The sequence below is a fragment of the Colletotrichum lupini genome, chromosome 2 (genome assembly GCF_023278565.1).
Source record: "Colletotrichum lupini chromosome 2, complete sequence".
Lineage (NCBI taxonomy): Eukaryota > Fungi > Ascomycota > Sordariomycetes > Glomerellales > Glomerellaceae > Colletotrichum > Colletotrichum lupini.
Genome location: NC_064675.1, coordinates 1,984,126 through 1,999,423, shown reverse-complemented (window position 1 = coordinate 1,999,423; position 15,298 = coordinate 1,984,126). Strand labels below are relative to the sequence as shown.

At 23.1% G+C, this 15,298-nt stretch overlaps 1 protein-coding gene across 1 annotated transcript; it reads left to right on the top strand.

Annotated features, from left to right (window-relative positions):
- Nucleotides 1-297: 297 nt before the first annotated feature.
- Nucleotides 298-402, top strand: CLUP02_02904 (uncharacterized protein; the record flags this gene model as incomplete). Its single annotated transcript, XM_049281932.1, has 1 exon — nucleotides 298-402. One exon carries the CDS (start codon nucleotides 298-300, stop codon nucleotides 400-402), a length of 105 nt encoding a protein of 34 aa, XP_049139075.1.
- Between the last annotated feature and the right edge of the window lie 14,896 nt (nucleotides 403-15,298).

The window sequence follows — 15,298 nt, the reverse complement described above, 5'->3', positions numbered from 1 at the left end:
ATCTAAGCGGGCTAGACTTTAGCTACCGTTATTTCCGGGCTAATAATATTATAAAACGTCGAGATACTAATAAAAGTATAGGTACCGACGCTCGTCCTTTTTAGTCTTAGTTACAGTTCTATTTTAAACGTATAAAATATAATATTATACGCTCTTTATGATAAACATAACAAAGCGATTATTACGGTAATATATGCCTTTTTTTAATAATTTAGTATAATAATCGGAGTAAGTATTAGTAAATTTATTTTTTAAAACGTAATATTATATAAGCTAAAGAACGATAGCTTAGCCCCTATGAGTACGCACGGGGGTACCTATACTATTTCCGCCCTATTTATTATAATTAACGACGCTAAGCTACGATTTAAAACTATAAATATATATATATTTAGTTTATAAGGCGTTTATAAACTATATATTAGCGTATTTAGGTTAGCGCTCTTAATAAGCTTCTTAATTTAGAGGGTATTATTAAATAAGAGCTTATAATCTAAATATACAATATATACGTAAATAACGGGTTATAATAATATTTATAATAGTTTTTATAGCTCTAGGAGTTAAGTATACTTAAAAAGGGGTATTATAACCCACGCTTACTTTACTAATACTTAATAATATAATAGTATAAGTAGTATTAGAATTATAAGACATAATATATTTTAGGATACTACTTAACTCTAAAACCGGCTATAAGCCGTTTTTTTTTTAAGAATTAATATATAAACTCGAAAAAAGGCGTATATAAATAATTTATAACGGAACCTTACTTAGTACTATTTTATGTAATAAGAGCCCGACTTTTATAAAGCTACGGAGGTATAATTTCTTAGTATATATATTAACCCTTAGTTAAGAGAGAGAGATTATATAAATAAAATACTTATAGAAGTAAATTACTAAGTAGGACCTATATAGTATTTACGTAGTATAAAGAAATAGAATATAAGTAATAGCCCGGACTAAACTATATAAGTCTAGCCTCCTATACGTTCTTTTTATAAGTATAGTTTTAAAATTTATTATAAATATTCGCTTATAATCAAGTCTTAAGAAAGAGCATTTCTTATTAGCATATCCTTAGTCTCCCGCGGGGTTTACGTTCTTAAATAAATAGTAAATATAATTGGCTTATTAAAAAACAAGTTAGCGTATTAAATATACTTAATTAATAATATAGCAAAATTTAGACGTTAGTTATAGTACGCTTAGTTCATTAAATCTCGTAATATAGCTAAACGTATTTATTTCTAAATTTAGGGCACTACGTATTTATTACTTAGCGTAAAATAATACCGTAATATATATTATAATTAAAAAATTAATTATAAGATTTTAAAATAACTAAGGTAAAAAGGGGATATACTAGCTATTGTATACTATTATATAAAGCTAAGTTAAAGAACTTATAGAGCAATAAACTTCGTAATAATTAAATATAAGCTTAAAAGCTAATGAATTGAAAGGTAATAAGAGAAGTAGTTTTTTATTAATATTAGCTTCGTAAACTAACTTAACTTTTAATTCTAAGCGCTAACGTATTATAAAAGATAAAAGCTTTGCGGACCTTTAGCGCCGTTTTATAAAAGTAACTTAGCTTTAGCTAGGATCCCGTATTATATTACGGTTTTTATAGCTATATTACTTTATTAAGTTAAGTATATACTTAGCATATATTACGCGTACTATAGACTTAAAAAGTATATTATATTATATAATTTCTTTTAAAAGCCTAATCCCGATAAAGTTAATCTTTTATACCTAGAAATATAAAGCTTAAAAAGATAATAAAAAAAGTTTTAAAAATAGATTAACTTTATAAGAACCTTCCCGGGACGACGTATATCTTTAGTATAATGCGCACAATTTTAAAAAACTAAGTAGCTTATATAAATAGCTTTTAGCGTTTAATACGGCCGGTTTATAACATAATTTATATATATTATAATCCGAGCCTTTTTTAAATAAAATATATATAACGGGATATATAAGCGTTTTACTAAATATTTACGATTTTTATATTATACCGAACCGGGACCTTTCTCGTTATATTATTAAAATAAGGTTAATTTTTAAAGTATTTATTTAGAACGTAAATCGGGTTTTACCTTTTATTATATTATTTTAACTGAAGAGACCGACTATTAGATATTAGTATTAATATAAAAAGTTTTTATAACCGTAATTACTAAATTGAAGTAATACCTAGCTATACTTTAAATATATAAGTAGTAATTAATATAATTAATTAAATATATAATATAAGAATAATGTATCGCTATATTAATAGAGAGATAAATAATAAGAGATTATATATTAGTAATCGTTTAGTATTATAGCTATTAATTATTTATATATATTTATTACTATTTATTAATAATTATAAAATAGTATACGCTCTACTAAGGCCCATACTAAGGGTACTATTATTAAAATAAGAATAATTAATTTAAATATACTAATAACGTTTTATTATTACCTTAGTTTATTATACCTAAGCTAGACTAATTAACTTACCCTTAGCTAAGCATAAGCCCCTTATAGAGTTATTAACTATAGAATAAAGTATTGTTATTATTACTAACTACTAAATCTAAAATATATTAGTCGCTTATATTAATACGTTAGGGCGTACGTCTTATTAAGGTCTATCCTATAATTAATATAACGCTCGTTATTATCGTCGTTTTACGTATTATACTTATAATTAGCTTATAACTTCGTTATATTATTTAATAAGTAGGGACCGGTAAATAAGAAAAAGGATCTACTTATAGTTATTAGCATTTTATAAAAGTAATTTTAATATAAACTTACTTATTTTATACTATTAAAAAACCGTCGTAATTTATTATATAATAGTTTAAGTTAAGGACCGACTAGTTCTAATTACTTATTATAGTCCTATAAAACGTAACTATTTTATATCTTTTATTTATTAATATACCCTAATTAATATAAAAATTTAAAAAGCCGCGTAGTTAAAAAGAAATTTACTTTTTTATAAGTTAATATATATACTACTCCCCTAAAACGTAATATAAGATACTAAATATAATAACTAAGTAGCTTAGGACCCGGACGACTTAAAATATTATAATAGATATTTAATAATATTAGTTACTAAAGGGCACTAGCTTTAGATTTATAATATATTTATATTTATAGAATATAAAATATTTCTCTTAGCTTTAAGTATAATTATAACCTATTTTTTCTTAGGGTTATATAATTTTAATTACTTTCGGATTTTCTTAGCTATTTTTAACTTCTCTTATTATATATAATTAAAATCTTAGAAGTATAAGTTAAAAATATAAATAAGCATATATCATTACGAAGTCTACTTTAGCTCTAATCACAACGAACTCTAACTAATACCGATTTAATTTACTAATTAAATCGAGCCGTATATAAGTAAATATATAAATATAAAAGACGACTACGTTTATAGGAGTCGTCTTTTTAGTTATTACTAAAAAGTATCCTTTTTATAGTATATATATAATAACGCCGGTCGAGCTTAGAATTATTAAAGGATTAGTAAGTACGTTATTTCTCTTACTTATACTACTATATAGTATTTATATATTAAATAAGATTAAAAACGAAGTTATATTATAAGCTATATTATAAATTATAAGGCACTTTACTTAATACTAAGGATTTTTAATATTCCTTAGATATTATAATTTCCGGGACTATAAATATTTAGACTCCTTTTATAACTAAAATATAAGATATTAATAATATTTAAAACTATTCTTAGGATATAATATATATATTATATATTTTAATATATATATAGTATATATAGCTTTTATTATAATAAACGGATAAAGATAATAGATAATTTACTTAAGTACTTATTATTATATATTTAGTATTAAGCTTAGTTCTCTTAAAGTTATATATAAATTTTAAGCTCTCTTATAATCGTTAAATATAGCTCTTATTATACTATATATTATTTCTAACTTAGGGTAAAGAGAGAAACGCTACTATTAAAAACTATATATAAATACTTTTAAATACGGCTTAGAGCTTATTTCTCTATATATTTTTATATATCGCATTTACTCTATATATTTATTATAATATACTTTATAAACAGGTCGCTATAGCGATTTTTAATAGGTTTTATTTTTCTTAACGGGAAGAAGATCCGCTTTTAAAGAGTAATATATTGTATAAACATAACTATAAGCTTTAGCGTCTATATAGTACTATAAGGATTAGAGCCGAATCGTACGTATTTAATAATAATAAAAGTTAGCTAATTTAACTTAACTTTTACGAAATAAGGCGAGATTTTTATTACAACGACTTATTAATTAGTAACCGAGCGGTCGATCTATTTATTACTAATAGTTATTATAGCCTATTAAAGTCGCGGGTACGTTCTATTTCTAATTTAATAAATAGAGCTTAATAACTCTTTATATTATAGTATTAAAGGAGTAACTACTTTTTTTATAATAAGAATCTATATTAAAAGTTATAAAAAGGCGTTTAGAGTAGTAAATAAATCGGTTATTATAGTTTAAACTAAGTTACGGAAAGTAAATTATAAATACTTAGCGTCCTTAGTTACTAACGTATAAAGAAGGGTTATTTTAAACTTAGTTAGAAATAGGTTTTATATAACGTTTAGGTATTTATACCGTTATAATATATATAGCCGCTATTCTCAGAGCAGTCCTTAAAATAAAATACGTACTCCTTATATAATACTTTTTACTAAGGAGATAAAATCTTTTATTATTAATAAATATAAGGTTCCCTGCCTTTTTATAAAAGAATAGATTTAAAGTATTAAAATGGATTAATATACTATAGTTATTATAATTATATAATAACTATAGGGCGTATACTTCTTAATCCTATTTATATACGTTACTCTTAGTATAACTACTATACCTATACTATTAAAAGCCCCTTTAACAAATATATTAATAACGGCTATATTTATAGGCTTCTTTCTCTTTATATTTATAATTATAATACCCTTTATCGTAATTATTATAGTTATACTCTCGTTCGTATTTAGTAATATTAGTAATTCCCCTAGCTCTAGTCGAGTTATTATATAAATCCCGGTTTTCTTTTTAAATTATACGTTCGTTTAGTTAGTTATTAGAGCGGCTTCATTTTTTATAGAAATACTAGCGTAGTAGTTTATTATTATTATCTACTTATAAACTAGGGTATTATTTTTAGCGACCGTAGGTATAACTAAATAAATTACTATAGAAACTAGATCGTTTAATATTTTTAGGTATACTATAATTAGTTATATCGATATAAAGTAAAGAGTCCCTAATTAAGTAGTTAAAGGGGCTATTTATTACTTATTAGTTCTTTATAATAAGCTAAGTTAAGACTAGTTAGTCTATACGTAAGTTCGGTTATAAAAAGCGGTATTTACTTTATATAAAATAGCCTACGTCATTCCTTAATAACTTATATAGGCTTTTAAGAAGTAAGAATCCGAATAAAGATAAAGAATATATAAATAATTATATAAGCCCTAGCTAGCCTAGCCGGGGTATAATAAATTATATATATATCTTTACGTTTTTAGTTATTCTTAGCATAATAATACGCTTACGGTATATAAATCTACTATTACTAACTAATAATAATTATAATAAATATATTAGTAAACCTCTATAATAAAAATACTTAGTTCGAGTACTAAGGCTATATTAGTAACTAATATTATTTTCTTTAGGAATATCGGGATATATTAAGAAAAGCTAGTAAGCTTAGATAGAGGTAAACTAAGTAAATAATACTATTTAAGTTAGTATTATTAGTAAATAATTTTAGGGTTTAATTAGGAGAGATCTAGGCCTTAGTACGGGTAGTTAGTACTATACTATATAACTTAGGCTTTATTATAAACTGTTAATCTTTATTTATAATAGAACCTTATTTACTTTTACTTAGCGAAATAAGCTACGACCTTTTTTAATATATATAAGTAAGTTATAATAAATAATACGTCGCTATATAGTCCTTAAAACGAAAGTAGACTTAATTTTAGCCCTTTATAATTTAGCTTATAATAAGTTATATAATTTATTTATTTATATAGACAAAAGGTAAACAAAAAAAGAGGTAAGTTATACTTATTTAAGAGTACCTACGTAATAGGTAATATAATATAAAATAAACGAGATTCTAAGCTAGTCAATATAACCTTATTTTATTATAACGCCGTTTAAAGCTTACTTAGGTAAGGTAAGAATTATCGAGTTATATAAGCTAGCTAGTTAATAATATAACTATAGTAAATATTATATAGTCTTTCATAGGTCGTAATAATTATTAATTAAGTATTAGGTTTAAAGTTTATTATTACTTATAAATAATAGGATAAAAAGCTCTACTACGCTTATTATAGAGATTATTACTTATATCCCTTTATATCTCCTCTTCTTATTTATTTTATAAGCTAAACTCTAATAAGCTTAAAATATTCTTTAGTAAGCTATTTACTAACTCGTCCTAAAAAAGAATATATAGGCCCTTATAATCTTACGGTTTAAAGTATTATAAAAAAAAAAGAAGAATACTATTTAAAATAAGGTCTACGATCTTAGCTACTTCTTTAAACTAAGTAATCTATATAGTTTTAATAAATATAGTACTTTATTCTTATTAACTAGTGTTTTATAACGTAGCTATTAATAATCTTAGCTCTACTACTCTATATTTAAAGAGCTTAATATATTTATAGTTCTATTTTAATATTAGCTTCGGTAGTAGCTATAAGATAGTTTTTTACCTAATTAAGTTCGAGACGATTCTTTATATATATAATTCGTAAAATAAAGTAATAGGCCGCTATTATAATACGGCTCGGTTTAATTTTAATATATTTTTTATTTAATAAACTATACGTCGATAGATATTATATGAGCGGGAGTATATTTAGTACTTTTATATTTATAATATTAATTTAATAAAAAAATACGAACGGACTCGGTAATTTAAAGGAGTTCTTTAAAACGTTAACTATAGTTACCTTAATAAAAGGAATATTTTTTAGTTAGTATCGCTCTATAAGATTACTATTAAGTTTAAATATAAAAGGTATATTTAATTTTTTAAACTCGGTTATAATAGTAAAAATAGTCGCTTTAATAACGTCGAAATAGTATTTTAATACGATTCGAACTAAGAGAAATTAGTTAAAATAATTAATTACTAAATAGACCGTTTTAATAAGGATATAGAGATATATTACGAATTAAACGAACTTCGTATAGACTTATAGTCGTAACGCCTATTTTTATAAAACGCACTCTTAAAGTTTTATATAATGTACTAAAAGTAAGGTCTTTTATTAATTTTAGAAATTAGTAATAGCTTAGTTTAATACTTACGAGCGATTTTACTTACTTTAAGTCTTTTTAAAAAAAAGACACTAGCGCTATTATAGTTTTTAATTATTTCTAAGTTATTTTTATAAAGTAGATATTTCTTATTATTTATTTTATATAAGCGTATTTTAGAGAATTATAGGACTCGAAACGCTTATTATTTTTAATATACTACTTTGTTACTTATATTTAGAAGCTTTTATAAGAGTTAAGAGTATAACTAGCTATAGATACTATATAAGAAGGCATAAGCTTTTAAAAGTAACTTTTTTATAGGACTTTCGCGTTTTTCTACTTATATTTATATTAATTACTTTTATTATTTAAAATAGTTCTTACTAAATAGCTTTTTATATAGATATAAAAGGCAGGTCTAGACCTTTTTACCCCCCTATACTCTTCTTTTTAAAAAATCGCTTTATAATAGCCTTCCTCGTTATTATTTAAGAAATAAATACTACTCTAAAACGCTCGTTAATATTAAAATAGGCTCTCGCTGTTTTATACTAACTTATATATAAGTCGTTCTTTTTAATTAATTAACTTCTTTTAGCTAATATATAGAAAAAATAATAACTTTTACTTAAGAATAGCGTTATAATACTTAATAATAATATAAATAAAAGAAATCTATTATTTTATTTTTTATAATCTTTTTAATAACGTAATTAAGTATATAGACTTTGTTTTAATTAATAAAGACTTTATATACCTCTTATATAGGGAATCCCCGAGATATCTCGTATTTTAATAATTATAATTTTAATAATACTAAGCGGGTTATTTAATTATTCGCTACTTAATATCGTCCGACGCTTATTATAACTTAAAAAAAAGAGAGGTAGTTTTTAAAAACCTTACGTTAGCTATTTAGGACCCGTTAATTAACTAAAATGCTATAATAATAACCGTATTTAATAAGCTCTTTTTATAAACTATAATAGCTATAATAACGACGGTAGTATTTTATATATAAAGGCGCCTCTATTTATAACTAATAGTTATCGAGGGCTACGATTTATTATTAATATTAAAGTATTATTTATTATTATATATAGGGCTTATTATATTAAACGAGATATATACGTAGGACTTTATTTTACGTAGGGATATTAAGAAATAGTAGTAAAAATAGCTCTATAATAACGTATAGCTAATATTAAATAGCGCGGATATAAATCCACGAGTTCGGTATTTCTTATAGTTAATACTAAATCGAATCTAAATTAAGAAAACTCGAGAGTTAGAGTATAATTAAATGAGTAAGGATATTTATACTTTAGTTTATTAATCTAGATTTACTAAATATTTTTTATACTATTTATATTATTTTAGAGATTAGTTCTTTTAAGCTATATTCCTAAAGCTATAATATTAAGGACTATTATTATATAATAGCTACCGTTACCGTTAGTATATTATTAATACGCTTAATATTAAAATATAGTATAATATAATTAGAATATAAGAGAAAGGCCTGGCTTTATAATATTTTATATCTATCTTTACTTACTTATAGCGTATTTCTTTATCCTTAAGTTCTATAAGTTCTATTTTTACGACCTTTATTTTTATTATAAGGTTAAAGAAGTTAATAAACTAATTATTACTAAACGCGAACTATTTATATAAATTACTAAGCTTTAAAAACTAAAGTAGCGTTCTTATTTAATTAGTATTTAGAAGAGGGGTTTTTATAATTATAAAATTATATAGTATATTATTAGTTTAAGTAAGGTAAAAGTATTAAGTTATTTAATACTACTTTATTTTATATAAGGCTAAGAGTCCGGAGAAGGCTATAAAAATAAGTAACGGCTTTTTAATAAATTAAGCTATAATATATATTTAGACTATACTATATAAGTTCTTTAATTACGTATCTTAGTTATTAAATTAAAAGTAAATCTCCGTATTATATTACTACTTAGCTAATATAATACTATTTAATATAATAATTTAATATAATATTAAATCTTTTTAAATCCTTCTAATTACTCGTTATATAAATTAATTTCTTTTTTTATATTTTATTATATTAAGTATAATAAAAAATAAAGATTACTTTAGCCCTATCTCGTTATAAAAAGGTAATCCCGTCTTTAGGGTAGAAGTACTTTAGTAACTTAATTTTTATAATTTAGAATAATAACTAAATTTAGTAATACTTTACTCTTAATAATAAGTAAAAAGATCGAAAATCTAGCTAATCTCTTTTTATATTATATAATAAATGACCGTTTATAGAACCTCTTACGTCCTATATTAATACTAATTAAGGCTTACTTATTAATTAATATAAGCGTTTTACTTAGCTAAGAAGCTTAGTAAAATTATATTAATTAACTAAAGATTACCTTTTACTTTAGTAATTTAGGCTTAGTATTTTAGCGTTCTCGCTACTTATTACTTAATCCGTACTTTTAATATTACTTTTTTTATAGCGTAATAGTATTTAATATTATACTAGCTTAGAGAGACGTTAAATATATTAAAGTTTATTTTTTTATTATTTATAAAAGAGATACTACGTTAAACGTAAGTCTTTTTAAATATATAATTAATACTAAGAACTAGTATTTTATATTAATATTTTATAACTAGAGCCGTTAGCGGCTACTTTTTAATATTATAATAAAAAGCTACTTTTACTTAGCTTAGTCTTAAGTTTAACTCGTTTAAAAAATAGAGCCTTAAATAAATCTAAATAATAACGCATACTTAATTATTTATACTATATTATATATACTATATTATATAATATAACTTTTCGAAGGTAAGTTCTATTATTACGATCTAAATAAGCCTATTTAGTATATCCTCGTTATATTATACTCTATTTTATTTATTATAAAGCACTAATTATATAGCTATACTATTAATAAGGAGTTTAATAACGAGGTAAGTAATTATAATAGTCGAAAATTTATAATAAAAATAGACGAATTTAAGTATTAAAAAAGATAAGAGGATATTAAAAACCTTAGAAAGGTTCCGGATTTAGTATTTAAAAATATTACGCTTTTTAAATAGGGGTCTCTACCGAAACGACTTATTTTATTAAAACTATATTTATTACTTCGTAAATTAACCCGGCCCTCGTATTATCGTAGTACTTAATAAAATTTAGAATTTAATAATAACTATATACTACCCTAAAAATAGAATAAGATTTACTAAGAATAAAAATATAAAAAACGATTTAGCTCCCTAATTTATTAAAAGTATTTGTAATTCGTACTAAGACTTAAAACGTACCGATAGATATCTTTTTTAAATCCTTTATCTTACTTAAGTCTTATTTTAATATCCTATTTATACTCCCGCCTTTTTTATTATAATTAAAGAGCTAGTTTTATATTATTTAAATAATAAGTTTTCGTTATAAGTATTATAAAATATAAATCGAAAGTACTTAGGATATTTTATTACCGATTTCCGTAAATCTATCGGCCTTAAATAACTTATAATAATATTAATTATATATTTTAAAACTATAAGTTCTAAAACTATAAAGACCCTTATTAATAAGACTTATATAATTAAGTTTTTTAAAATAGTAAATAAGGCTATAATAAAGGCTTATATTTTAAAAATAAAAGAAGCTACGTTTATTTTAAAAAGCGAGCTTAAGGGGACCTCGGACGGCTTATAAAAAGCCGTTTAGGCCCTAAAAGTACGTATAAACGAGCTTAAGGCCGAGTTAAGTATCATAAAATAAGAGCTTAAAGAGGCTATACTAGTTAATAAAGACCTTAAATAAAAAGAAAATATGCTAAGTAAAGTAGAAAACGAAGCTCTCTTTATTTTTTAAACGGTTATACTTATTATTATTATAAATAATGCGTTTAAGAATCCGTACGACTTAATAATATTTAATAATTTTAAATATTATATTATAAATAATAAAAAAGGAGACGTTACTAAATACGGCTATTTCTAAGGGCGCGGATTTAATTAATATTATAATATCGTTAATTATAAACTACTTAATACTAAAAAACTAAAGCTCTTACCGTTTTACGGGGTCCTTAGTTAGAAATATTTTAATAATAAAAGGCGTAACCCGAACTAAATACGCTTTAAAAAATAAAATAAAAAACTCCGAATCGCTATTTAAGTAATTACGTAAGTTATTTTAGAGGGCTATAATAACCCGATTAAGTTATTAAATCCTAAATATTTAGAAATAAAAATAAAAAACGATGCGTATTTTAATAAAAAGGGTACGGGGAAAAAGGAGCGAAAAAAACCCCTCTTATATACTATAGTTAAAATAAAATAGTTAAATAAAAATAATTAAAAAACGTTTAAAACGCGGTTTATAATTAGGTTAGTTTTTAATATAAAGCTAATAGCTACTATCCGAAACTATATAATCGGGGACCGAGTTATTTTTATAAAAGGTACGGTTATATTAGCTACTAATCTAACTATTTTCGTAACTATTATTATTTCTTAGGATCGTTATAAAAAGTAAAAGAGGGGTAATTATAAAAAAAAAAGAGCGTAGCCCTACGCCTTACGATCCGCTAGAAATAATAAAAACTAAGCGTAATATAAAAAAAGTAGCTAAGTAATAAAAGAGCTAGTTAAGCACGTCTTATTTCCGTAATAAAACCTAATAATCTTAGGGTATAAATTAATATTTAATTACCTTAATCGTTATATTAAATATTTCTTCTCTTTCCTAGTCCTAACCCTTTTTTTTCCCCTTAGCTAAATAATATAATAATTAGAATTTAGGTCCTTTTATATTTTATTATATTTACCCCCTAGTTTATTTCGTAATTATAAATTTATTTATTATAAGACAAACCCCTAAACTTAGCCGTTCTCTTATTTCTATTTTAATATATTATAGAATTAATTCCTATATTTAAGATAAGAAATATCGGAGCGTCTATATTATATATTAGTTATTTTCGTAAGAGCTATATAACTTAATTACGTACTCTAACATTTTTATTAGTTATATACTAGTCTTAGTATATATTCTATATTTTAAATAACGATTTAGTTTCTACTTTTACTTATGGGCCGTATATATTATTACTATTTATATGGAGCTTATATATATAGCCAATACGGGGATAAAGAGAATATATTAGCTTTTATAAAGAATATAGAACTACTTATAGTTTAGAATTAACTATAAAATAGATCTTAGTATTTATATATATAACCTAACTCCCTTTATCTAAGTTAAAGTAATAATTTATAATTTATCTAAAAGTATCTAGTTCATAAACGAATATTATTAACTAAGCTATATTCTTTTTTATATTTTCCTTTCTACCCTACGTAGTATTATCCTTTTTTATAATATCGTTTCTTTTTTTAAACGTTTATATTTTTAAGTAGTTAAAGTAGTTACTATTTAGAAGCTTTACGATAAGTATATTAATAAATTCTTTAATTTAAATTCCTAAAGTACTATATAAGAATAAAAAAACGAACTAGAAGTCGTGTATAGGCTTTGAAACGTTTTATATAAAAAAAAAGCTCGACTCTTATATTATACTATCTTTTAAAATAAAAAGATTTAATAAAATACTTATTCGTCCCTTTTTAGTACCGGGATAGAAGAGGTTATAGAGGTATAAATAAAGAATAGCTCTAGCCTCGTTAATTTTAAATAAAAAACTCTCCTCGTTAATCTTATTACTATTCTTTAGGGAACCCTTTAATAAAAAGATAAGATCTTTATTACTTTTAAAAATACTTAAGAACCGTTTTAATAAGCTATTTTACTTATTTTAAAGTATTAAAAATAAATAAAACTCCTAATCCTCCTCTCTTATAAAGATATTATAAAAACTATTATTAATAATTAATAAAAAGAGATCTTATTTAAATAGCTTTTTAAAATAGGTATCGTTTTTAAAAATAAGCTTTTTTAGTTTTTTTTAGTTATTATTAGTATTACTCGGAGTTAAGGTAGCTATAGTTATAAGAGGTTTATTAGTTAATAAGTTTTTTAAAGCGTGTTTAAAACCTAGCTAATTAGTAGCTTATAATCCTTTTTAATTTATATTAAAAAAGCTAGAGCTAGTTTCGTAAAGCTATTACTAAATTTAGAGCTCCCGTTGTATTTTTATATAGTTATAAAATAACGATAATAAGATAAATTAAGCTTTTAGCTGAGGCGCTACGTAGCGCGTTTAATTTATAATTATTATATAGTAGTTTATTATAGCCCCTTTACTTATAAACCTTTATTTATAAACCTTTTTATTTATAAACCCTTATTCGTAAACCCTTATTTATAAACGCTTCTAGCTTAGAAACGGAATACGGTGCGGTCCTTATAAGTTATAAATTAAGCTCTACCTCGTTATTAATAAAAAACGTTACCCTATTACTTTAGACTCCGTAATACTTTTAATATAATAAGCGGGAGATCTAAATATAGTAGTACGTACTTATAGGATAAGTACTTATTAACTAAATATTAGTACGAATTAATAAAGCGGGAAATACTAACTTTATTTTTAAATTAGAGCGTATTTTGTACTTTAAGCTTAAAATAGTTTCTATTTTAAGACTTATTGAAGTTATAATTATAGTAATATATATAATAATTAGCTAAGCTATAATAACTACTTAGGATATCCTTAATTAGTAAGTATAATTATTTTATAAAATAAGTTTTATATTATAATTATATTACTTTTTATTTTTAACTTATCTACCCCCCTCTTTTATTTTTATACCGTACCGGCCGTTAATAATATATATATAATAATTAAATAGGCGTTTATTTAGAGGATCTTATTTAGTATAATAGTGCTAGTTATTTTACCTTATTTATAACCCGCGTACGGGCTAGAGGAGTAATAATAATAGCTATAGTAACTATTAATAATCTACTAATAAAGAAGTAAGAATATAAAAATAGTCTTTAATAATAGCCGTAATATAAGGTAAAAATAGCCTTTAAAGCGGCTTAGTTAGGCCTTAATTACCCTAAGGTCTCTTAATATAAAAAAATATAAACATTCCTAAATACTTTATACTAATTATTCGTTTATAAAATAAGACCCCGAGAGAACCCCTAGAATACTTTACTTATATAAAAATAGAACTTTAAGTTAGAGTATATCCGTTATTAAGAGCTCTTTAGTATATAATTACTTAGAATTATTTAACCCCTATATAAGACCTACTTATTAAAAAACTTTAGTACTTTATAATAAATTCTTTTTAATACGACGGATCGGTATATTTAATTATTAAAATACGGCTATTAAGAATATATACTAATATATTACGCAATTGGAGACTCGATCGTTTATTTATTAAAAATAAGACTTTTTATAAATTATGCGAGTTAACTTTAACTAACCTTACGGAGTAATAAGTCTATTTAAAAACGGATATTATTAGTAGTATATACTAATATTTAGTATATATAAAATATTAAGAAGTTAATTATTAAGGTAGAGAGCTTTTATAAGCTAATTAAGTCGGTATAGGCGTTTTTTATACTTAAGGGCTTAGATACGGACGGCATAAATTTAGGAAATATAACTAATCTTATTAATTTTTAGTTATTTATATACTAAGTATACTCCGTTAAGTAGTTAAGGACGGCGATTTTTATTATATAATTATATAACTAAATAGGGACGTAAATAAAAAGCAGTAGAGGGATATAAGAATAAAATTCGGTTTACTAAGTAAATAGCGTTATTAGGGTATAAAAAGAAGAGAATAAATATAGCGAATATACTAATATTAAGCTTTATAAGTACCGTAAATATACGAAAAATTACTAATTTTAAATAGCCCTGGTATAAGGTTTTTGATAATTCTATTTCGTAACTAAAAACGGAGCAGACCTATATTATATTATTTTTTTATAGCTTAATAGCTCCAAATTATTATATACGTTATTAAAT